The sequence below is a fragment of the Sesamum indicum genome, linkage group LG7 (genome assembly GCF_000512975.1).
Source record: "Sesamum indicum cultivar Zhongzhi No. 13 linkage group LG7, S_indicum_v1.0, whole genome shotgun sequence".
In the NCBI taxonomy this organism is placed as follows: Eukaryota; Viridiplantae; Streptophyta; class Magnoliopsida; order Lamiales; family Pedaliaceae; genus Sesamum; species Sesamum indicum.
Window position 1 is genome coordinate 5,830,790 of NC_026151.1, and position 25,630 is coordinate 5,856,419.

The window sequence follows — 25,630 nt, forward strand, 5'->3', positions numbered from 1 at the left end:
AGAGAATTATAAAAAATAGAACGATGAGCAAACAACTGGCTATTGCCCACGAGTGTAGCTAAATCAATTGTTAGTGTGTCAACTGAAGAGCACCTGTTGTGGTGAAGTATAGCAAGTGGTTGCAAGAATGCATGGGTTCATAAAGGGTCAGAGGCCCATTCAGCGTTCACCCGTTGCCCTGATACCTCAATTATAGTAGGCTCAGTATGGACTATCTGGACATATTGGTTGACAGGAGGCAAATCAACAAGTGGACAGAATTCAAACTGTGCTAAGGTGTAATCATGCCTTAATAGACGCTGTAAGCAATTTGGGGAAGAATTAATCTTGCATAATTCTAGAAGAAGTAACTTTCCCTATAAAACACGATCGCTCGACTATACACTCTTACCATATTTTTACTTTTGTGATCCGATCTAAGGGTATCCAAATTCGATGATGTGACCCTCATCTCGCGACCTGCATCAATATATAAAATTTTATATACTATATTACAATCACATTTTTATATTATATTAGTCATACATCATAAAAATATGAGCAACTTGGGGATGTTTTAGTTTCTTAATCTTTTGCGATAAGTATAATAATCTCATTAAAATTGCAGTAAATATAATTTGACATCACAACAAATATAATTTTTTCTATGTCTAATTAATAGAACATAACCATTAATTGGGCGATTGAATATGTAATGCATTGCAGTATTTTGATCTATATAGTTAAACTCTTTATCAAATAATTTTTCCAGCATTAAGTAATGTAATCTAAATCATTAAATTCTTGACAAAATTTAATAATTTATTTAAAGAAATTAATTTATTCTACTTCAATTCATTCCAAAAATCATTATAATCAATCTAATTTTTTTTTTCATATTCTCATTGAGCAACATTACTAATAAAATGAAAAGTTTAAATAAATGAGACTACTATTATTAAAAATTATATTATAAATAACTTAAACATAGCCGGTATAAGAATATTATAGAGAGAATTAATGATAAAATCTAAAATTTCGGTCAAAGGCGTAATTATATGAAATAGTGAAATTGAGTAAGTCGTCTCTATCACAAATGGAGGTCTTCCCATTTGACGATAATTTACTGTTCACTTATCGTGTTTTGGGGGCTTAAATGCAGTTTTTGTTTTTTGATTTGACGTTTTTATCTTTCTAACATACTAAATTGGTTGTGTAATTCTTGAATTTTTTACAATTTTAATTTTTAGTTGTCGAAGTTTACAAATATAGTTGGAAAAAAACATGTGCCTTCCATATGTTTTTTTAAATTTGGGGCTTTTGTTTCCATTCTCAATTTCTATCGGTATGGAGGTAACTTTTTTGTTTTGTATTTTTTTATATTTTGAGGTTTTAGTCCTTTATTTTTCAAGAGTAGTATTATATGTCCTATAATTTTTAACGTTTTGTGATTTTGGTTCCTTAAATTGACCAATAGGAACAAAAAGCCCAAATTAGAAACGACATGTGTCGGGTACATGCTTTTTACTGGCAATATTAGTAAATTCGGACAACTGAAGAATCAAAAGTTATGGAATCTATTTGCTAATTTAAAAAGATAAAAAGACTAAATGTCAATATCCAAAAGATACGGTACGAAATTTAATCGATGTTTTTTGTTCAGATTACACAATTCGGGCAAAATCGTGTTTTGGTACCATTAAAAAAGATTAGTTTTATTTTTGGTACCACAAATTTTGCAAGTTCGGGTTTGGTACTATTAAACAAAAAAATATGCATTTTTGGTACCAACTTAACGACGGAGCCCATGTGTTGTGTACATGGGCTTTAACGGCTGTCAACCTCACAATTTTGGTGGAAAAAGTCACATGAGTCCGAAAAAAAAGAGAGAAAATTGGTCTTTTAATATTTGTTTTGGTACCATTAAACCTAAAAATAAGTCTTTTTGGTCCCATAAAGTTATGTGCGGCACAAAATAAGTAATACAACACATTCCAAAATAAAAAAAGAATTTATAAATATGAAGCAAAATATATTGGTTATAAATACACGATTTGAGCTAATTAAAACCTGGTTTGACAAAACCCACTTGACAAAATATATGCATTGCAATGCACAATTTTTTGCTAATTAAAACCCGCCAAAAGAGTTCAACCTATACAAGTATTTAACCTATTTCTAGATGTCTTTTCGTTATAAAACTTTTTATAAAGTTTTATTAGCTGATATATATAGTACTTGTTAATTTTCAGAATTTTTTAAAATTTGGGTAAATTTATAAAGTTCCTTGAATTATGCTCCTTCTCTGCAAAACCGTACTCTTTATGAAATTATATGATAATTTTAAATAGTTTTATAATGATTTATTATTTTCTGTATTAACTAATATGAGTCTTGAGTAACATATAAAATTTATAAGATTTTTCTGTGGATGGCCAAATTTTAAAAATCCATCCATATAAACTGTGATTCTGTATTGTAGTTATTTTTCAACTCGATTTTATAAATTCTTACACCTATTTGTTTAACTAAATTTTATCTTATATATTTTTATACATGTTAATCAATACCTTTATCACCTTATTTAAATTTTTTAAAGCCATATACTAAATATATAGGTGGAAGTCTTTTGGTAGATTTCAATTAGCAAAAGATTGTGCATTGCAATGCATATATTTTGTCAAGTGGGTTTTGTCAAACCAGGTTTCAATTAGCTCAAATCGTGTATTTATAACCAATATATTTACTTCATGTTTATGGAATCTATATTTTATTTTGGAATGTGTTTATTACTTATTTTGGGGCGCACATGACTTTATGGAACCAAAAAGACTTATTTTTAGATTTAATGGTACCAAAACACTATAAAATGTTGGAAGACCACTTTTTCCTCTTTTTTTTTAGACTCACGTGATTTTTCCCCGCCAAAATGGTAGATTGACGGCTGTTAAGACCCACATGGGCTACAGAAAATGTTTATATTTTGATTTAATAATACCAAAACCCGAACTTGCGAAATTTGTGATACTAAAAACAAAATTGACATTTTTTAATGGTACTAAAATACGATTTTACCCGTGCAATTCATGGCAGATTGGCCTTAAGGAGCTAGCCGAAAGCGGAAATAGTTAAATAGAAGCGGAAATAGAATACAAAGAAACACAGCATGCAAGATTACAACCAGTTCTCTCTGAATCACAATATGTACAAGAACAAAGAATCGAGACTAGTTCTTAACAAAGAACATACTACAGAGGGACTATCAGATCATTCATACAACGGGAATTGTCGAATCGTAGTGGACCGTTTTTTCTGCTAAGGATCATCAATTCACACTGTCCCATGCTTCAGAAGCTGCAAATATACAGCAAAAATTTTAAGGTTAGTCCAATGGTGAGTTTCCACGCACATTATGGATAATTTGATCATATTGTAGTTTACTGATGAGTTATCTGATTGATAATAATCGGAAAAAAAATACAATTTAGCATTTTATAATATTATAAATGTACAAATTATCTCCCCATTAAAAAAATTAGCAATTTCTTTTTTGTGTTTTTTAAAATACATTAATTTACTCCTTATATTTTTTAAAATTAAGCAATTTACTTCCCTATATAAGAGTAAATTGATTCATTTTTTAAAAAATATAGAGGGATAAATTTCTAATATTTTTTCATATGAAATAATATTACATGAAGATAAATTGCATTAAATGGAATAATAATCCAATACCTGCTCTTGCAAGATCCCAGTTGCTGTCAAAACCAAGCGCCCAAAAGAAATAGCCCCCAAGTCCCCGAGCCTTAGCAAATTTGATCTTGTACCCAATCGACGTAATGTCGTCATATCCAATCCAATTCATTCCTGCATACGAGTATGTTGACACCGTTGCGCTGTCGAAAACCACAGTTGCGTTGTTTTCTGTATTGAATCCAAGTATAGCTGAATAAATCATGATCCCTCCACCAGGGCCAGTTCCGTTAGCAGGAGCGCCGATGCCATGCTGGTTAGGATCCTTCAACTGCCAAGTCCTCCCGTAAACTGGCATTCCCATCACTATTTTCTTGGACGGAACGCCGTCTCCGTTCCAAGTCGAAATACCGTGGCTAGTGCTCACGTTACTGGTCTTATCATAGAGCAGTGCATGAGCCGCGGTGGCAGAAGGGTCCCAACCACCATGATAGTCATAGCACATTGGACTCACAAAGTCCACATAATTCCTAATAGCATCGCCTGGATAAGTCCGTGGGACGTCCCCCGGCATGAAGAAGTCAGCAGCGAAATAAACAGCGGACGACAAGAGCAGCCGGGGCTTGCCTGAAGCGAGGGACTCATGGTTGACGGCAGAACGCCATTCTTTGTAAAACAGTGCAAGGTTCAACATGTCTTGTGGATTGCTGGGGAACTCCCAATCTATATCGAGGCCGTCGAAACCGTATTTTCGTGCGGTGTCGATGGATGACTGGATGAAAGCAGCCCGGTTATCTGAATTGCTCACCATGTTGGAGAAAACTCCAGGGCCTTCCCCTGCTCCACCGATGGACAGAATGGCCTTAGCAGGAGGGCTGGCTGAGTGGATGGGGGAGGGGAAGTTCGCCATCCATTGCTGATCAGCTTCTGTGATCAAAAGCTGAAAACTGGTGGCATCAACCAGGAGAAAGGCATAAAACAGGTGTGTGAAATATGAAGTTGGAATGGTCGATGGTGGGAGACTTTCTGCCTGCCATGAAGGCCAGTATGCCCCTTTTATGCCACGAGGAGATGCACCAGATGGTGGTAGAGGCGGCAGAGATGGTGGAAAGGCAATCGGCATCTGGGGTGGTGCTCCCAATTGTGATGGAGGCATTGAGATTGGCACCGGCACAGGAAGAGAAGGCGGAAAGGCAATCGAGATCTGTGGTGGTGCTGCCAACTGTGATGGAGGCGTTGAGATTGGCGGTGGCACAGTATGATATGGCAGTGGTGGAAGGGAGCGCAGAGCTGGCGGGAAGGCTATCTGCGGTGGTAATGCCCCTGAAAATTGTGTTGGTGGTAGTGAAATTGACACTGCAACACCAGGATATTCAGAAGTAGCTGCAGAGAAAGGGATAACAAAGGCCAAAAGGAGTGAAAAGATTACATGATTAGCCATGGTTTTGCTTCCTTCTTGCATTGATCAGACAAAGGGACAACGTAGGCCTCGTTTATATATGTCTAGACAGATATCGTACAACGTTGACGGCACGAGGAGCATAATACGCATCGACCTTTCTATGCTCGATGTCTGTTATCATGTTTGGAGGGTTGTGTTTGTTTTTATTAAGATTTCTTACCTCACTGAGCTGCAGCATGGAAAAGAGTTTCGTTTTCTTGTTTCCGGCTTCTTGTGTGTGAATATCTTCATCTGTAGCGGTGTCCTATTTTCTGTATTGGTTTTGGAACAACTGCCAAAATGTCTTGTTTTACTTTGTTTGAAAGTTCCACAGTTGCTTCACATATTGGTCAGTAATTTGAATGACCAGTGAGTGTCTTTGGAAATTTGTATGAGATAAGAGTCAAAGAGTCAGAACAGTTCATTTTGATTTGTGCAACACTAAATCTTATCAGCACAATTAAAATGAGTACTATTAACCAAAACTTTTACTTCTAAATAAGTAATTTTCATAAAAAAAAGTTGAAAGTTGAGGAACAATTACAAGTAGGTAATGTTGGTAAAAAGGTGAAAAGTAGATAAACGATAAAATTGGATAGTGTTTGTAGAAAAAATATTTTTAAAATAAACCTAATTGTTAAAGACTGTTTTATTCCTATATATTTGGAAAAAAAATACTATTTTTGTTTAATATTTGCACTTGTCTTCTGATAATAATAATTATTTTTCTAAAAAATAATAATTTTAGTTCAATTAGTACATTCCATATTTAATTTTTTTACAAATATTTATCATTTATATTATTAAAAATATCAAATTTCTGGACGTCTAACCGAAATTGCGTGCCCAATTCTCCCTGGATCCTTGATGTAACCTCGGTTTTTTACTTTTGACAGGCGTAGTTCGCTAATAGATTCGTCTATTTGTTTGCTTCTTGTGAAACATCATTAAATATTTAAATCAATAATGTCCTGACTATGTAATATAATTGTTTATTCATGCACAATATATAAACTTGCATTATTGTCAATATACATATTTTAATTGATTAGGGCAATTTAATTTATATTTTTTTATGATATAGGAATAATATCAGATAATGTAGAAAATGAAATATAAAATTTCAAAATATTAAATATGTGAAATTGCAAATTTTGTTAGTAATAAATTATTCAAAAATTCTAACATCAACTTTATATGATCAATTTTAAAAATGAATTAAAAAGGGTAAAATCAAATTAATATTATTATAATGAGGATAAAGCAGTCTAAAAGAAAGTTGGATTTATTTACAAAAAATCAAAGTAGCTTGAAGGGAGTGTTTGCGAAAACTTAGTGATTTTTGTAGAAAAAGTTGAGAGTTGTAGAAGAATAAAAAATGAGCAGTGTTTGAAAGAAGAGTAAAATACAGACAAAAGTTAAATTAGATAGTGTTTGGGGAAAAATCAATTTACAACGAACTTAATTGATTAAAGATCATTTGATCCTCATATGTTAAAAAGATATTATTTATATTATATTTGCATTTGTTATTTGTCAATAATAATTTGAAGGGAGTGGACCGGCCTGAGAATCACGAAAAATAAAAAATAAATGATTTGAAGCATAAAAATCCCAATCAAGGGGTGTACAAATAAAAAAAAAAAATGATCTTTTCCACGCGTTTGGCGTACAAATAAAAAAAAAAAGGCCAAGAATCGCAAAAAACACGAGATGCAAAAAGTAAAAACCAAAATTTACCTTTATAGTGTTTCTTGTATGGGTACAAGCGTTGATTCCCCGTCTCCCGATCCATTCACGGATGAGATCTCGACGATGAGATTCTCTAACGTCGTCAACCCTTCCACTAATAGGACGTGGTCTCCTCGTACTAGTAAGAACGACCACAGAAAAGTGGAGGTCAAAATAATCGCTGTCAATTAATGTAATTGATCTCCTTTCGTTTTCTTTTGGATCTCGAAGATCAAATGAACTAAAAAGATGGAGAGAACTAGAGAAAGAGAGAGACAAATTTGGAGATGTGTAAACCATCTTAAAGTGCATAGAAGAACTCACTGTCACATACTGACAAGGGATAAATCCGTTCTTGGAATCCACCATTCCCACTACATACTCCGACTGAACTGGATAAGGCTTATGATGATAATACCTTATGACACAGTCACCGCTCACCATTTCCAAGACACAGTTTTCATATGCACATGACTGCCATAATTTCTCAAGTCCTAGGACTAATCTCATACTAACAGAACTGAGAATCCCAATCGTACCGACCAAGCTTTAAGAGGTTTTCATATGACGATGCCCGCAAGTCAATTCAGTTAGTCGATTACCTTGCCAACTAACCACTAAAACTACACAGATGACCTACGTCTCCTGCTGACGAAACACGGATGTAGTACTTAGTGCAAGCCTCTATTGGGCCCTTGATGCCGTGTTTTGAGGTCCTCGACTTAGAACATTTCATACCGGCCCTCAGGAGTTGGTTTCATAGTTGTTAAACCTATGTGCAGCCTAACTCTATGGGTTTAACCTTTCGGTCTGTGGGCGCTTTTCGTCGTGATATTGAAACCTCGTTCAACATCAATGGTAAGCACAAAAATACATTGCCAACTTGATAAATTCTTACCGTATTCATTAATTCAATATTATTCGATAAAGATTGGCAAATGGCAAACAACCAATCCAATTGGATTTTGGTCGCCCATTCCAACACAATTATTTTTCCATAAAAATAATAAATTTTACTTTGCCTATGTTTATAGCTTCATGTGTGTATTGAATGAGGAAACTAAGCCTATGTTGTAGATTTTCAGTTCGACTACACTAGGATTGGCTATGTATTATGCTCAATCGCAAGAAGCATCAATTGAAGCAGTATCTAAAACTGAAAGATATGCACTTAAACCAGTAATCCTACGAGTAATGTAGCTGAGAGGATCTCTAAGCCACCTTCGAGCAACGTAAGTAGCAAGATGCAAATTCCAGCTTTAGAAAAAGTGCCACCTATTGAGAGGCTCACTACAGAGGAGATAAGGGCCAAGAGGAGGGGAAGACTTGGTACAATTGTGATGAGACTTATCATTTCGGCCACAAGTGTAAAAAACCTTTTGTTTTAGTGGCCAAAGACATTGGAGGAGAATATGAGCTAAAGGCTGAAAGTGATGAGTTAGAAAGAGAAGAGCTGCAGATATCCTTACATACATTGGCAGGTCACAATATTCTCAATATAATCAAACTGTTGGGGCTAAATTGCATTTACTGTCCCGTATATTAGGGGGGGTAGCATTTCAGGGACTGTAGTTAAGGGTGTAGCAAATAGAATCCCAAAATTAAATTTTTTTTTGCTATTGAAGGACTCTGACAATCGAATTTTGCAAATTCGCCGGAAACTGCTTACCTGGACACAAATTAGGGTTTCAATTTGGGATTTTTGCTGATGTGGTAGGGGGATAAAAAAAATTTGCCAACTAAGCTAAAAAGACACAACAAAATAAAGAAAACAAAAAATAAAACCCAAATTAAAAGAAGAAGACTCTTCCCCTGTATTCTATTCATCATCTTCATCATCACCATTATCATCTTCATCTCTCTCTCTCCCCTCCCTTTCTCTCTCTACATTTCTTGGTTCTTCTTTTTTTTTTCCAAAAAATCATGAAAATTTTCATTCTCTCACCCCCAGTCCTGAAATGCAACTCCTCTAACCTCCTTTTTCATATACCCGACCGCCGCAACATGGGCACAGCGGATTCCGTGGCTTCCACCACCACATCCACCACCAATAATGCCGCTTTAGCCGCCGCCGATGAGGTCAACTGCAACAGCTCCACGGGCAAGAACCCACTGTCCACTCTCAATTTCTCAATCCTCAACAAGAACGTGATGATGATGGATGATGACGTTGATAATGATGTTGCTAATAATATAGTGTACTGGGAAGAGTTGGAAACTGGATATCACAGCTGGGGAATGTTGGGGGTTAGGGATTTTTTCTCAGAGAATGCTTGGTCGATTTGAGAGAGAAGAGTGTTCTTCTTTTATTTTGGGTTTTATTTTTTATTTTTTTTTTATTCTTTTGTGTTTTTTTAGCTTAGTTGGCAATACTTTTTTACCCCCCAACCACATCAGCAAAACCCCCAAATTGGAACCCTAATTTTTGTCCAGGTAAGTAGTTTCCGACAAATTTGCAAAATCCGGTTGCCGGAGTCCTTCAGTAGCAAAAAAAAAATTTAAGTCTGGAATTCTATTTGCTACACCCTTAACTACAGTCCCTGAAATGCTATCCCCCCTAATATACGGGGAAGTAAATGCAATTTAGCCAAACTATTGGAGAATGTTAAGCACAATATTATATCTATCTTGGTTGACATTAGAAGCATAGCTTCCTGGACCTCTAGTGGCTGAAAACATGCCATGAGTTAGAATGCACGCATCTGTTTTTGGTAACTACTGCAGACGACCAAGATATTAAGCGCAATTAGGAATGTCCAAGGTTCAAGTGGCAATGGGGCATGCTGAATTCTTTATAGACATGAGAATGTTGAAACTTGGAGGTTGTGAGATGGTTTTACGTGTAGACATATTGAAAAAGTTTGGCCCCATGACTTTTGACTTTGGAAGGCAAAGTATTAGCACTACGTGGAGCACGTTGAATACTCTTAATATGATTAGAGGAAGAAGCTGGTGAAGATTATAAAAAAAAGAGCTTAGTTTATTTGTTCTCTATGTGTGATGAGATAAATCGACTTAATAATCAACCTCGATGAAGGTGAGGATATGGAGAAACTCATGCAAGAATATGCACCTATATTTGCAGAATGACATCATTCAGAATAACAATAGTCCAATTTGCTTCCTCAATAATTCTAGTTAAGAAGAAGGATCAGTTCTATGTGGATTGCAAAATTTTAAATGCCATCACCATCAAGAAAAGATATCCTATACCCCTAATTGATGATCTATTAGATGAATTCATAGGTGCCACAATCTTTTCTAAGATTAATTTGGGTGCTGTATAGTCCAGATCAATTATAAAAGGAAGACATGTCTAACACGATATTTGTTATTTTGAGCCAACACTATGAGTTTAGAGTGATGCCTTTTGGCATGTATCAATTTCGAAGAAATCAATTGGTTCTCGAGCAGATGCTGTCGTAGGTTACCTGGAGCTTGATGACTCAAGACAGATTCTACTTCAACATATAGCTATTAGGAGGGGCATGGTGATAAAAAATAATTTAGCAGCTTCACAACTACTTATTCAGTAGGCTCATCTTCCACCAAATTCCTAGCGTTGGAGGCTTAGGGGCAAGACTTTTGAAGGGGGGTAATTGTCGGTCGATGGCATTAAGCACAAGATTTCACTTCTGTAACATGCTTTACTTAGCAACAAGACATTTAAGTTAAGGGTTTGTGTCAAATTATACAGTTGGCTCTTAGTTGGCAAGGCAGTAGAATGCTAAGTAAACTGTATGCGCAGTCTTATGATCCATAATTTCAGCAAAACAAAGAATGTAAGACAAAGGCTAGATTGGAACCCACATTATACATTTCCCATTTATATAAAAAAAAATGATAAGCGATGTTTATCTGCTGCCACCAGTTGATGAATAAAATACAAAAACTAAGAAGCCAAAGATGAAAAAAGTGAACATGTTTGAAGTAATAAAAAATCATACAGATGGCCTGCAAAGTACACTCTATTCAAGTATGCTGGTTGAGCATTTAGGATTCTGGATCACCTGCAACCGATATATGTTGTTGCAAGAAACTGATTTACAGTGAATCAACAAGTGAACACTCCTCCACCCTTTTTCTCTAAACATCAAGTTTTGGGTGCATACAGGAAAGGGAAGCTCAAGCTTCGGGATTACCTTATACAAAATTGATCAAGCATTTCCAGGCTCAATCAGGGATCACATTTGCTTTCTGTTTCATCCAATCAACGAAATTATCGAGAAGCAAAGGCCAAGCTTCACAGGTATCATAATTCTGAAGGTCTGGAAAGCTTATCTGCCAAAGTAATATACATAAAATTACTGAAAAACTGAAACATGTCTAAAATGAGCCAAAGAAAACAAGAAAATAAACAACTTTTAGATCTCCTTCATATATGCAGTAAGTCTATTTCATAAAATGAATCCTTCCCATAACTTAGTATACATGGATGAGGTTGTGATGTAAGAGCAATCTCATGAAAAGTCTTACTTAGAGCTTAACCCCAACTCAATCTCAATCACTAAATCTGTTTTATTCATTTAGGATATTTATGACCTAGCCCGATATGTCCTACATCCTAATATGTATAGACCCACAGTGATCATTAGGTTATTTTCATATTTATGATTTATGTTGAATCGTATAATGTAGAAAAATTTATGAATAGTGCCTTCCCATGCTACAGGTACAACTTTGTTGCCGTAGCATTTGTAGGATCTTAAATATTTTTCTCTATCTGACTTTAACAACTTAGTCAACTCAGGAGTAAAATTGAATTTTTATTTAATTTGTATGTTGATGTTAGCAAACTCCATTATTAACAGTTAGGTTTGTTTGTCGAATAATAAAAATGACAGGGGTATTATATGTAATTTCTTAAATTATAGGAAATTTATATTTAATCAGACCAACTTTAGGGGGCGTGTTGTAACTATCCCTAATTCAAAAGCTACCAAGAAAAATAGACATGGTGATTAATCATCTCAAGAGACTAAGTATACTTCGTGCAACAAAGTAACTGAATTGAAAATTAATACCAATAACCAAATGGTACCTCTTGGCAAAATCGTAGGAAGTTTGTCCACTGATCCATGTTCAATACCTTGTAGTCACTCTGGGTCTAATGCCAACCAAAAATTGAAAATAAATTTATGTTAAGCCACAGAGGAGCCAATTAGAGAAAATGGATAGTTACACTGTCCTCTCTTGAGGTTTAGTTTAATCATACGTAAATCCCCTATGATTTTGAAAATTACACCTAGTAGCCCTAACGTTTGTTTCATCCAGCAAATAGACTAACTATTAGTAAAATTCACAAATTTTTTTGAAATCAACAAAAAAGTTGAATGAAAAGGCACTTTTATCCTCCATTATCTTACAAACTTATCATAGGTCAAACAAGTATCTTCTGAGCAAACTACCTCCATCAGAGTGAAAATGTACCTCCTCACATGCATTAGCATATGAAGATGTACAATGATAGTTGAGTAAAAAAAGATTTGTTTGACTTACAATAAGTCTGTAAAATTTAATTGAGGTAAATATGAATTTCATTCAATTTTTTATTGATATCAATATATTATGTGAATTTTAGCTAACTGATGGAACTATTTGTTAGACAAAAACAAATACAAGGGATACTGATGTAATTTCTCAAATTATAGACGATTTATATAATAATTAGACCAAACCCCAGGTGATGATAGTGTAGTTATCCAATTAAAAAAATATAAACCCATCAAATAATCATCACAATTTTGTTCAAATTTGTATGAGAACATTCATATCAACTGGATTGGCCATTAAAAGCATAAAACTCCAAATCTAATAAACAATGTTCTAGAAGATGATTGATTATAGTAGTTGTCAGTCACCTTAAGAAATGCAATGAATGAATCGACCTGGGGCTGATATTGGAACCCCAAAACCAGCTCTATTAATATGCAGGCGCTCTCAATGTCTAGGCACTTTTGCTTCTCTTCTAAAGAAGTTGAACATGAACAAACCAGTTTTAGAAAGAAAACAAATGAAGCTCATGACACAAGAATATTAATAACAAACGGGAAAAAATGCAATTTTGGTCCTGTTACTGTAGAGGTGGCACTTTTGGTCCTATTCGATTTTGGATTGTTAATGAGGAATTAAAAAAACAAATTAAACATTTAGTCCAGATTTGATTGAAAATTGGCACATGCTGACATGCGACCCCTTTCATTTGGAGATCTTTAATTTTCTAGCTAGTTTTCTGATGTGATATTTTTGCCTTAGTGATGTGGGACTAGACGTACTAACCCACTATACTTATAGGACTAAAATTGCATTTTTCCCTTATGGATTTCATGACACGCCAACAAAAGTGGTTGAAAAATCGAAACTCTCCAAATGACTAGATCACATGCAAGACACGCAATAAATTCTTGCCAAATTAATTTTTTATGGCAAAATTTTGGGCTAGTTGTGCCATTTTTTCAATTACAGTTCCCAATTGCAATTTTCAAATCAAACATGACTGAAAATGCCACCACCTTATAGTGAGTGGACCAAAAATGGTACTTTTTCCTAACAAAAGGGAAGCCGTACATCTATTCTAAAAATTCTAGGTGCAGATCGTTTAAAGTCTTACCTGTTAAGCAGTAACGGAAAGCAAATTTATAAAAGTCCTCAAAGTTCTCTGATTTCAGGACCTTCCATCAACAAATTCTAAACAGTTAGCCGGCTCATGTTCTCACACAAGCTAAAACATCAACAATGATATATTTACAGGAAGAAGCTACCTCTTCCTCCAATTCTGGCAATGTTTTCTTCAATTTATTAACAGTATCAACTCGAAGGGCTTTCAAGCCTCTTCGCCACTCATCCTGACGATTAAAAAGGGACATGAAAATTTAAAAAATACAATCTGGCCCAAGAACACCAATGCATGCATGAGCAAATAGCTCAAATACCAAATCTTCATGGCATCAGATTAGAGATGGAACCATACTTGCAAAAGTAGTAGCCTATAGCGGAATGATAGGAAAAATGTATTTTATATCCAATAAGTTAGCCCCTTTGTAATTTTGATGTCATTATTATTGATTGCTTCACATTGCATCCTATAACTCAATTTTCTTTTGCTATTTTAGCACTAAACATTATTTGTGTTATGTTTCTAACAGAAAAATCAGTGAACGCCCCTCAACACTTAATGGAGCTTGTGTGCCACACCTTTAAATAGTTAACAAAGCTCATACTCTGAACATGGTGTTTCCATCAGAAATTTAACAAAAATAATGCTTGGGACTGAAATTGCATTTTTTTTTGAGTTATAGGATGCAATGTTGTGAAAATGAATAACAATGAAACCAAAATTGCAAAGAGGCTAACTTGTGGGGTGTAAAATATAATTTTTTGGTACGATTATACTGACATAAACCAAATTATTCATCAAATGTGCATCATTGACTAATAACTTCAGATAAAAAATTGAAGCACCATGAAGCAACAAAATCTATGCTCATGACTCGAGATAAAAAAAAATAAAAACTATAGTCATGACACAACATATTCATTACATATTTCTGGATGATTAAATGTATAATAAATGAATTTTATCCGACATCTCTCAAGTTGAAACATCACCCCTACATAAAGTGTGAGATATTTAGTACGTGCAACACAAGTATTGGTTGAATCGATTTAATACTATAAAAAAAATGCATAACCCAAAAGGGATATCATATATTAATAATAACTAAAGGACGGTAAGGAGAAAGGGTAACACCTTGAGCAAGATGAAATTCTTAATGTTAATAAAAGCAAAAGAGCTTATAAATGTTACTCATAATAGTTCTCACCTGAGTAAAATATCCCTGCTTTTGAGCGTTCATTTTCCTTAAAACAAATGAAATTTCTTTAGGTTCAATTTGATAGCGAAATGTATGGTATATCCTCCAATAAATATTAGAACTATTGAGGTCTTTTTGAAATGCAGAAATAACTTACCACGCAAGCATCAAAATCCTGACATCCGTATAATCCACCTCTAAATCAGAGCATAGTGCCTCAATCCCTTCTGGGCTGTGCAGCAAAATTAACAACATTAGACATTCGATCTTTTGAGCAACCTAAATTCAGTCAAAGAGGTCATGTCTACTACTGTATAACATTTAATATGCTATGTAAAGAGAGTTGCACGAAAAAATACCATATAAGCCAGTATTACAACTATGTGTATTTCTTATTATAAGCAACACAACCCCTTAATAATTTTCTACCAAGATTTCCCTCATTTGATCATTGTACCATATAAAAAAAAAAAAATCTACATATCCAATAACAGAATATCCATTATTCCCAAAAGCTTACCATTTTGTCTATTAAGAGGGTTGCAACATCCCTATGATGCATGGATTATGGGGAAAAAAAACACGCACATGAAAATACAAACACAAGATATGACAATTTTCAAAGTATGTAGATATAATACGGGTAGAACATGTTAAATATGCATATACGAGCAACAACAACGACAACAATAAAGAATATAATATTAAACCACTACCCATTCGCAAATATAAGTTTCTTAATCAGTCATATTTAACTCGCCTTTCACTTTTAAAATGAAAAACTCTATCTTTTCAGATATAACCAAAAAAAAAAAAAAAAAACTTACATTATTAAATATCAATATATTATATATGAAAAATGTCAAACATTAGTAAGCCAATAAATGTAAACCCAATATAAGCTAGCATGTTTAGATTGTTTAATTAATTTTAACCTTAATATCATTTTATTTTAATTGGTTTGACATATATTTTTTTAGAAAATGAAGCTTAAAAGTATAAGGGAATGATAGAGAACTAAAAGAAATCATGCAAAAATATCGAGAGTAATTTACTATCTTTATGTTTTATTTTAATTTTGACCCCTGATTTTTGCAAAGTATCATAAACTAAAATAATATATAAAATGTAATAGATACTCATGTTGGCCATATCCTATACCTTAGCCATTTTCTTCTTTTCCTTTTTCAGTTTCAAATGCTCAAACCTGCATCCGGAATCTTTTCATATGAAAAAGTACTTGATCTAGTATCTAGATTTTTAGGAGTATATATGCATCATTGATATAAACCATCTAGAACTCATTCCCTCTTTTTTCTCCTTTCAGTAAAATCTGTGATTTTCTTCATATTTTATCATCACGTGACTAGATAACTCGTCTAACTAAGATAAAGATAGAAACGACATAAAAAGAAAGAAATAATGAATAAAAGGATTACCAAAAGAAACAAACAATGTAGATATATTTTATGTTAGTCAAAGTTTAGTTGTATATTCTTGGTAGCCTTTGTCATTGAAGATTGTATTTTAATAATATAGTCATGGTTTCCATGATGCATGTTCTCAGGCAATGTCGAACAAAAGAGTAGTTTTTCTTTTCTTTGTTCCACTGATCCCATTGGTGTAACTCAGATGTATAAAGCTCTTGCAATTTTCTAGAAACTAGGTTTCCTGATAAAAGTTGTGAGCCCAATCGATGTATAACCTAAACTTCTAATAAAAACATCAATACAGGGACTTGTAACCCATAGGCATGTGAGAGCAATAGGAGAATTTCCAAAATAGATAAAAACCAACACATGTTTATAAGAAAAGTAGGTCAATTAAAACCAGTAAGATGTCAAAAGTAGCACATAGGAGGTGGTGCTTAGTTCATAAATATGGGCATATAATGATCATACGAGATACAAATGGACACTAATGGCCACTTAAGTTTTAAGCAGATTCCATAAATAACACAAAAGAATTTTAACTACCAGAACTTTGAACAACTTATAAAGCATCCGTTTATAATCATGTTGAGCAATAGTGTATATGTAGGCCTCCACGTATACAAATAGTAAGCAGCTCTATGAGGAGGATGTTTTACATATACATATATGTGTGTGTGTGTGTGTGTGTGTGCGCGCGCGCGCACGCATAGAATTGCCACAAGTATGCAAAACAAAAGACAAACATCCTAAGAAATAAAAGCATGCCGAAAACAATTGAAAACTCACTCAATCATGCTTGACAATTTATTAGCATATTTGGTGTAAAGTTCATCAATACGTTCCTGCACCTTTGTTGTAGCTTTACTCGATGCTGAAAAAAAATATGCAAGTCATCAAACTAATAATGGATTGTAGATGTAAACATTGTGGGATAACCGTCCCCAAGATAAACACAATCCATCTCTCTGAGATACTAATAAATGTTCATAGTAACACTACTTAGAGTATACCAAATCTCTAAGTGAGGAACATGTTCCTAAAATCATAAGGTACATGTTCTAGAGAAGTTAAACTATAATTAAAAGTTAATACAAATACTATAGATCTCACATTAGTTCAGCTCATTAATCCAAATATTTTTAAGTAACTACATAGAATTGATTAGTGCAATCTTCGTATAAGAAGTTCATGGAGTAATATGCCATCATGAAGCAAGAGGCAAATTCCAAATCACTCTATAATTTGTTCTTTAAAATATTCATACGTATTGAAAGATGAGCAACCAATACATTAAACAACCTACAAATATAACCAACTTAGATTAAGAAACTCTTATCCCAAGGAAATTCAACCATACCTACCTAAAATAAAATATATATATATATATATGAACTATAATATGACATTAGTAGAACCCTACAATCAAAAGCTTACTATCAAAGTGGAAGAGTTTAATATAGAGTTAAAGACCATACATCAATACCCAATAATACTGATGTTGGATTGAAGCCTCAAGGCTACATTTGCAACTAACTCAGCACACCACCCACAGGAGCTAGCATTCCACTAGCTTAACTTGGCACTCGTGGAAAATTATAGTACTAACATCACCACCCATGTCACAAGATTGAAACTACACGAACCGGTGGATGGCTCTAATGCCAAGATTATTATTTTGAAAGAACCATATCTCAAAAATTAGGTATTCAATGGCAAAGTCAAGTACTATATAAACCCCAGATTATTACCTCATAATACTGAAGTAGGATCTATTATATTGAAGTCGCATCAAAATCCCATAACAGGCCATTAGAATCATGACAAGCTGCTGACTTATTTATTGCTCAATTTCAAAATTCAACATCAACTTAGAGTTACTAAAACCAATGGTTTGTACCAAGAATCATTTATACATATTGTATATTCCTATATCATATTCAATTAAAAAATAAATTCAATTCTCATTAGACCCAAAACTTTTTCCTTTGGAAGAAATAGAAAACAACTCAATCAAGAATGAGCACCGCAAAAATATAAGCTAGAACCAACAATTACATTCAATATATGAAAAAACACATAATTTTGAGAAAAATAATAAATCAAGAAAAGAAAATAACGTGCAGAAGAAAATATACCAGAACGAACAAAATCCATGCGGGCATTTTTGACAGATGCAGAGCTTTGATGATCTGATTTTCTCTTGGATGCTCGGGTCATTTTTCTATTTGTTCTTTAACAACTTCTTTAATTTTTCTTTTTATTTTTCTTCCCAATTTAGAGAATAGGGGTTAGTTTTTTCTGAGGTTTTTTTTTTGTTATTTATATGGATAATATATCTTTTTTTAAGAGAGGTGGGGTGGTAATGTCAAGAGCACGGGTTTTGTAACGGCTGGAATCAAAAGATGGTTCATTACGATAATGATAATTCCAGAACAAGTTCTCAAATGCTAGAGAAATTTTAGCATAATTAGACAAAAGTACACCTTTTGCTTATTCATTATTTTTTTTATTAGAAAGTTTGCTCTACTCCTTTGCTCCAAATCTTATTTCCCCTCAGAACTCAACTAATATTTTTTTTAATCTAAATTTTGATATTCCATTATTTCAAATATTGATATTTTGATATACTTTTTGAACTATCACTTACATATATTATTTCATGTGGTCAATATTAATCTATCAACTATTATAATAATTAATATATTTATCATCAATAATTACAATTAAAAATAGATACAAACTCGCAATACAAATATTCATAATTTTAAATTTAAATTTTACCACTAAACTAGGCCCGATCAACATTAATATATATTGGCATTAGAATTAATCGAAAAATCAAAATAGAGTAAGTTAATATTGTAAAGATCGAACAATTATTTGGGATTTGTGTTATCTATATGTAATGAAATATCAATATCGAAATCATCCAAATAAGCAACATGTATGCTTAAATTTGAATAGCCACTTTGAATATTCTATTTTCCACGTAAGAAACTATTTTTTTTTTATTTAAATTCAAATAAGTTTATGGTTGTATATCTTCATCGAAAAGATTCACATCTTTATTATGATATATTATTTAGTAATATAATTAAAAATTAATTTTGATATCTATTAATACTTTTATACTTTATCCAATTCCAATAAGAAAAGTTTCTTTTGAAATGTTATAACCTTTTATCCTGATGGACGCATCATTTCACCCAAAGGACATACTATTTCACTCAAATGGATGCGTCGTTTCATCCAAAAGGTTTCACCTAATGGACACATCATTTCAACCAGAGGATACACCTATTCGGTTGATTAGATATGGTTGGTGATGATTAGGCTCCACCAACTATCATCCACGTGTCACAAATTTGTTATGTGCCGCACATCGTAACCAAACCACTTATTACGATTTAATCTGATCGAAATAAATTTATTATTTAATTTATCATTCACCATAATAGATTCAATATCACTCTTGATAGCCTCTTTCCATCCAGAATGGAGCTACTGGACTCGACAATACTTCATTGATTGTTTTTGGTTTATTTTCTAATAAATAAGTTAAAAAAACCACGGCCAAAAGTTTTAGCTACTTTTGCCCTTTTGTTGCATCTGGGTTTCCCATCTCTTTGATGATCACCATTTGCAATTTTATCAGTTTTTTTCTAGAACTTTCTTCTTCTTTCCTTTCCTTGCAAGAAAAGATATTTTTAAAGAAAATAATATTACACGATTCAATTATCGTATTCTCATATATATCAAGGATTGTTGATTTGTGCACTAAGAAACCACATGCACTACTATTATTTACATATCCAATGAATATGCAATCAACGGTTTTTGACCCTATTTTTATTTGTTGAGGCTTCGGTTCTTCTACTTTAGCCAAACATCCCCACAATTTAAGATACTTGTAGGAAGGTTTACGACATTTCCAAAGTTAATAAAAAGTTTCATGTTTATCTATATGTAGATGACATATTGATAAGCAAGCAATCATGATATTATTTTGTTTACCAAGAAAATGTTAGCAAAATATTTAGATATGAAAGACATGGGTTTAGCTAACGTAAGATTATGGATCAAGATTTCTAAAACGTCTTATGGGCTTATCTTATCACAATCTCATTATGTTGAGACTATACTTCGAAAATTCAAGACTTATGATAGTCCACGTGCTAAGACTCCTGTAAATCTAAATCTACACTTAGCAAAGAACAAAGGTGAACCCGAAGGTCAACTAGAATACTCAAGAATAATTGATAGTTTAATGTATATCATGAATTGCGCTCGTCCTGATATTACATATGCACAAAGATTGTCCTCCAAAAAATTATGAAGCCAATCAATGTGTTCTCCAACTTTATTTAAAATTATAAACTCTGATTCCATATCGAGACGAGCTATACAAGTTTATTTTGAGAAATTCCAAGACACAACACCACCTCCAATGGTGAATACAAAACCATTTGTGGACTTAAGTGTTTTTGGTGTCAAATATCCAATTTGACATCAGTTTGTTGATTGAATAGGCATTATCTTAATGAGTGTATTTTACGATTTACATTAATTTATTAATCGTTCTTGAATATTGAATTTGACATTTCTGTTCACCTTAGTTCTTTGCTAAGTATAGATTTTGATCGCATGAGTCTTAGCAGGTGAATTGTCATAAATATTGAATCTTCTAAGTACAGTCTCAACATAATAAAAATATGATAAGACAAGGTTATCAGATGTTTTTAGAGATCTTCATCTCTGATACTGCATTAGTTAAACCTTATGTCTTTCGTATCTAAATATTTTGTCAATACTTTCTTGGTAACCGAAAAAATGTAATTTTTCTTTTATCAACATGTCATCTACATATAGATAGACTAAAACAAAGGAGTTGGAAGTGCCTTTGACATAGACACATTTATTACACTCATTGACCTTGAAGCCTTGACAATATTGTTTCGATAAATTTTGTATGTCATTGTTTAGGAGCTTGTTTATGCTTATACAAGTTTGCACAACTTCTTCTTCCTTTTTTTTTTGCCAGGAATGACAACTCTTCATATTGTTCCATGTAGATCTCTTAATCTAACTCACCATTTAAGAATGATGACTTATGTATATTTGTGTTCCTTTGGTTGAAATGATGTGTCCATTGGGTGACACCCTTTAGATGAAAGAATGCGTCCATTTCAATGAAATGATATGTCCTTTGGTTGAAATGATGCATCCATTCAAATTAAAGGTTATAACCTTTTTAAAGCATCTTTTCTGATTGGACATATCCATTAAATGATACCTTTCCATCTTTTATAAATAAGTTCCCCTATTCACTTCATTTTTATAAGTTCATTTCATTCGACATAGAAAGCATTTCAAAGCATTTCAATATGTTAGCAATAAAAGCATATTGTCTTTTATTAAGAGAGTTCCAAAAAATTATTTGGTTCATCGTTTCTCAAAGTTTGTGTGCTGCTACTTTGAGATTGTAAGTCGTATTTTGGGAGACAAATTATCATTTTCCGTTAGCATCAAAACAGGAAAATATTGTCTTAAAGATAAAGAGTCTACTCTTGCCTCGACTTCATAATACATATCCCATACTTCCAACAACATTTCCTCACAAGCAAAGAAATTTCCTCATTGGCGCCAGCCTCTGCTTGACAAGCTTAGAGCCCATTTGGTTGTGTTTCATTTTCATTTTTAGTTTCTAACAATTGTATTTGTATAAAAATATTTTATTGGTTTCCGTGCGAAAACTGAGAATATGTTTGCATTAGTTATTTCCAAATATAGGTATATAGGTGTGGGAATTAAGAATATAGATATATGTATCTTTGATGTGACAGAAATTAATTATGAGGATTGACCAAAATAGTTGGGAGAGATTTGAAACAAGAAAAGACATATGACAAGATAAGACAAGTATGGCCAATCCATGTGACCTATAATTTCAAAAAATTCAATATTAAAATATGAATGCATTCTCAATGAAAATGACTTGACCAAACAAAATCCCAACTACCCAAATAGTGAAAAGTGAAAATAATTTCATTGAAAATACAACCAAATGAGCACTTAGAGTTTTCTATCACTACCAAGCTTGGACGCTTGTTCCACTCCAACCTAATGCTAAAAAGTCTCAAATTGGTTTAGGTGGTTACGAAATAGCTCTACTTGCAAAAGATTATCATTAGTCATCTGGCATTGACAATTGTGACAACTTTATCCTTTCTACCAAACTTACAATCGTTCGCATCATCCCACTTGTTGATCTAACAAAAAATTGGTTTTTTCGTCAACTTGAAATCAATGCCTTTCTTCACGTAAATCTTCATGAAACAGTTTACATTTTTCAACTTTTAGATTTTCTTGATCTCTATTATCCTCAATATGTTTGTCACATTGAAAAAGCCTTTTAATGGTCATAACAAGCTCCTCATGCACAATGTTAAGTAAAAACCTTATTAACTTAAAATTTTTCCTTTTTTTATCATTCATAACACCTCCCTGGGCACACCAACTTTTTAGCTTACAGAGATGATATCTGAATTATAGATTTTTCTCGTCTTTCATTCAATAATACTTTTTTAGCATCGAAGCTACCCCGAATCTCATGACCTTTGTTTCACTCAAATCAAATTCACTAAGCATTTCAACATTGAAACCTCATGTGCCTACTCAAATAGCACCCACTCTATCTCTTTCTAAAAATCTTGAAATTACTTTTTCGAGTATCAAATCACCAATATTGTTGCTCTTTCATATATTTGAGTACCCTGCCTTAATGTTTAGCTTGTTGTTAAAACAATTCTACTGAAACTTGAACCCATGACTCAAAAAAATATTTCATAAAGATTTGAGAAGAAGTTTGATATAAAGGCCTAATTGGTCAAAAGAAGGACAACTCAATATATTTAAACTTTAGATAATACGAGGTCACGCCTTATCAAAGACACGTGTGCAAAATTTAAATATAGAAAGGAACCAAGAAAATCTCACTTACGGTCCTAAAATGTAGGGTGATTTGCAATATTAGTTATATTTTTTTAAATAGTCAATATTAGTGGGCATTTTGGAAAAACTCTACAAAGTTAGTTCCACCGTTTCAGTATTAGTCCCACGCTTTAGAAGAATATTGCAAAATTAGTTTCACACTTTAGAATAACGTTGTAAAGTTAGTCCCAAATATTACAGTTTTTTTACGGTGGGACTAACTTTTCGATGTTTTTTTAAAGTGTGGACTTATATTGACTATTTCAAAAAGTATGAGACTATTAATGCAAACCACCCTATACTTTGGGTCCAAAATTACAATTTTCTCGAAATGGGTCTTTTCCTAATCTTAAAAAGTATGGGTGGCAATATCCATTCCACCTCACCAACCTAGTTTTGAGTTCGATTGGGTTTAATATTTTATAATATGGATCTAATATGATTTTATTCAAAAATAAATTTAAATAAATTATGGGCTCTACTGGGTTTTAAATGGGTACTTAATGTTTACTTTTCTAATAGTTTATCAAAAGTTAGTTCAGTGATATAATAGAAATGATGAAAGATATTTTCATATTGGTATAAATTATAATAATGGTTCATTATAGGTTCTATATGGGTTGATGATAAGTTTTAAATGGGTTGATAATGAATTGGTCATATATTTTAAGTGGATTGGGATGATTCCTATATTGGTTGTTGATAGGTCTTATATGGGTCTAACCCTAAAGTTTATTTAATTAAATTTATTATTCGTCAAATTGATTACATATAACTACTTTCATATGTTCTATTTTTTTTCCATATTTTTATTAGACTTAAATTTACAAAAATATATTAAGCATGTTTTAATTTAACTTAATAAAATTAGATTGCACCATGAATCTTATATGGTTGATGATAAGTCTTAAAGGTATCCAACTTGTTATTCATTTGTCTAAATCCATTATTGATTTAATTGTACTATGTATTACTAACTAGTTTTATATTTTTAACTTTTCACATTTTTCATAGAAATAAATTTTTCAAAATATATTTAGTAAGTTATAATTTTTCAAATTAATGAGAAACAAATTAAAAAAAAACATAAAGAATTTTGTAAAATAGTCAAAACTTGCAATCATATGTGACCATTCAGAATATTTTTTAATTAATTGACAGTATGCAATTATATTATAAATTTTAATAAACATATCAAATATCAATATCTAATAATATTATTGCGATTGAAAATCCACAATTCGATTTTACAAATAATTATGAAGAAATTGATTGCACAACTATTCAAAAAATGCAATATTTTGTCATACGTAAGAGTTTTTCGTTTTATATTTAACAAATGAATCTTTAATTTAAAATAATTAGTTTTGATAAATAATGAGTAATACAAATTTAGTCGTATTATATTACAAATTGCAGTAAAAATATTGTCAATAAGGAATAGATCGATGCAATGTACCGTATAAAATTAGAACCATTCATTTCTTGGGCTTCCATAAAGCGCTAGAGAAATGGGCCAGCAGCTGATTGGCCCATATGTCTTGGTTAAGCCCAAACATTAGAACAACATCAATCTCCGTCTAGGGTTTCCTTACACTTCCCCTCAAAACGTGCATTTCTGCTTCTCAGAAGACTTTGAACTTCCCCTTTGCCAAAATGGTAGGTCTCCCTCTCTCTCTCTCTCTCTCTGTGGTGAAGAGAACTGTTTTGGTGATTGAATGAATATTTGCAATTATTCTTGTCTTTTTTGTGGGAAAAAGATTAATGTAATTGTTTACAGCCGTCGCACAAAACGTTGAGGATAAAGAAGAAGCTGGCGAAGAAGCAGAGACAGAATCGACCTATTCCTTATTGGATCCGGATGCGTACCGATAACACAATCAGGTATATTTGTTCTTATTTCTTGCTAATTTTTATTTTTATTTAATATTGACGGTCTCTTAGAACGGAAACGGTGTATATTCCATGCTTGCAGGTACAATGCGAAGCGCAGGCATTGGCGCCGCACTAAGCTAGGGTTTTAAGGTCCGCTTGACTTTTAATCAGAAGGTGTTTGGGAGTAAACAGAACAAGAGTTGCAATATTTGTTGGTTTGCTGCTTTAGTTTCCAATTGTATTGTAAAACTCTAGTGAATTAAATTTTGGATATGTTTCTTTGAGAATCTTATGAATTATTTTGAAAAATTTGAAGGATTGTTTGTGTTTTTCGATTCCTACACGGGTTCTTTTTTCTTTGGTTATTATATTTACTGCAGATAATTAGGGGGATGGCCCTTCTTGTTTATGGTATTAGTGGTGGCTTGCTCTGTCATGTTAGACTTTTTTGTTCTAGATTGGTCTCTGTTTCTTGGTTTTGATCAGGCAGAGGTGCTCAGATCAAGTGTTTAAGGCTTTAAGCAAATATGAGGCCTACCTAGTATTGGCAGAATGATTCAGCAGTTGAAACAAATAAATGGGTAAAGAAGTACTTTTTTGGTTCAATCCAGTCCAAGCTATTAATCCAAACGCTCCAAACACCAGATGGTTTCATGGCTATCTCGTAGAATTAC

The 25,630-nt window shown here is 32.8% G+C and overlaps 3 protein-coding genes across 3 annotated transcripts; 1 reads left to right on the forward strand and 2 right to left on the reverse strand.

Annotated features, from left to right (window-relative positions):
* Nucleotides 3,301–5,157, reverse strand: LOC105166378 (chitinase-like protein 3). Its single transcript, XM_011085715.2, has 2 exons — nt 3,715–5,157; nt 3,301–3,333 (listed from the first exon to the last, which is right to left on the reverse strand). The coding sequence occupies exons 1-2, from the start codon at nt 5,132–5,134 to the stop codon at nt 3,305–3,307; spliced, it is 1,449 nt and encodes a 482-aa protein (XP_011084017.2). The 5' UTR covers nt 5,135–5,157; the 3' UTR covers nt 3,301–3,304.
* Nucleotides 10,675–18,389, reverse strand: LOC105166379 (DCN1-like protein 4). The gene is made up of 9 exons (XM_011085716.2): nt 18,227–18,389; nt 16,878–16,962; nt 14,816–14,890; nt 14,668–14,704; nt 13,606–13,689; nt 13,455–13,515; nt 12,706–12,812; nt 11,886–11,951; nt 10,675–11,125 (listed from the first exon to the last, which is right to left on the reverse strand). Exons 1-9 carry the CDS (start codon nt 18,306–18,308, stop codon nt 11,018–11,020), a joined length of 705 nt encoding a protein of 234 aa, XP_011084018.1. The 5' UTR covers nt 18,309–18,389; the 3' UTR covers nt 10,675–11,017.
* On the forward strand, nt 24,602–25,295 carry LOC105166380 (60S ribosomal protein L39). Its single transcript, XM_011085717.2, has 3 exons — nt 24,602–24,740; nt 24,862–24,965; nt 25,057–25,295. The coding sequence occupies exons 1-3, from the start codon at nt 24,738–24,740 to the stop codon at nt 25,103–25,105; spliced, it is 156 nt and encodes a 51-aa protein (XP_011084019.1). The 5' UTR covers nt 24,602–24,737; the 3' UTR covers nt 25,106–25,295.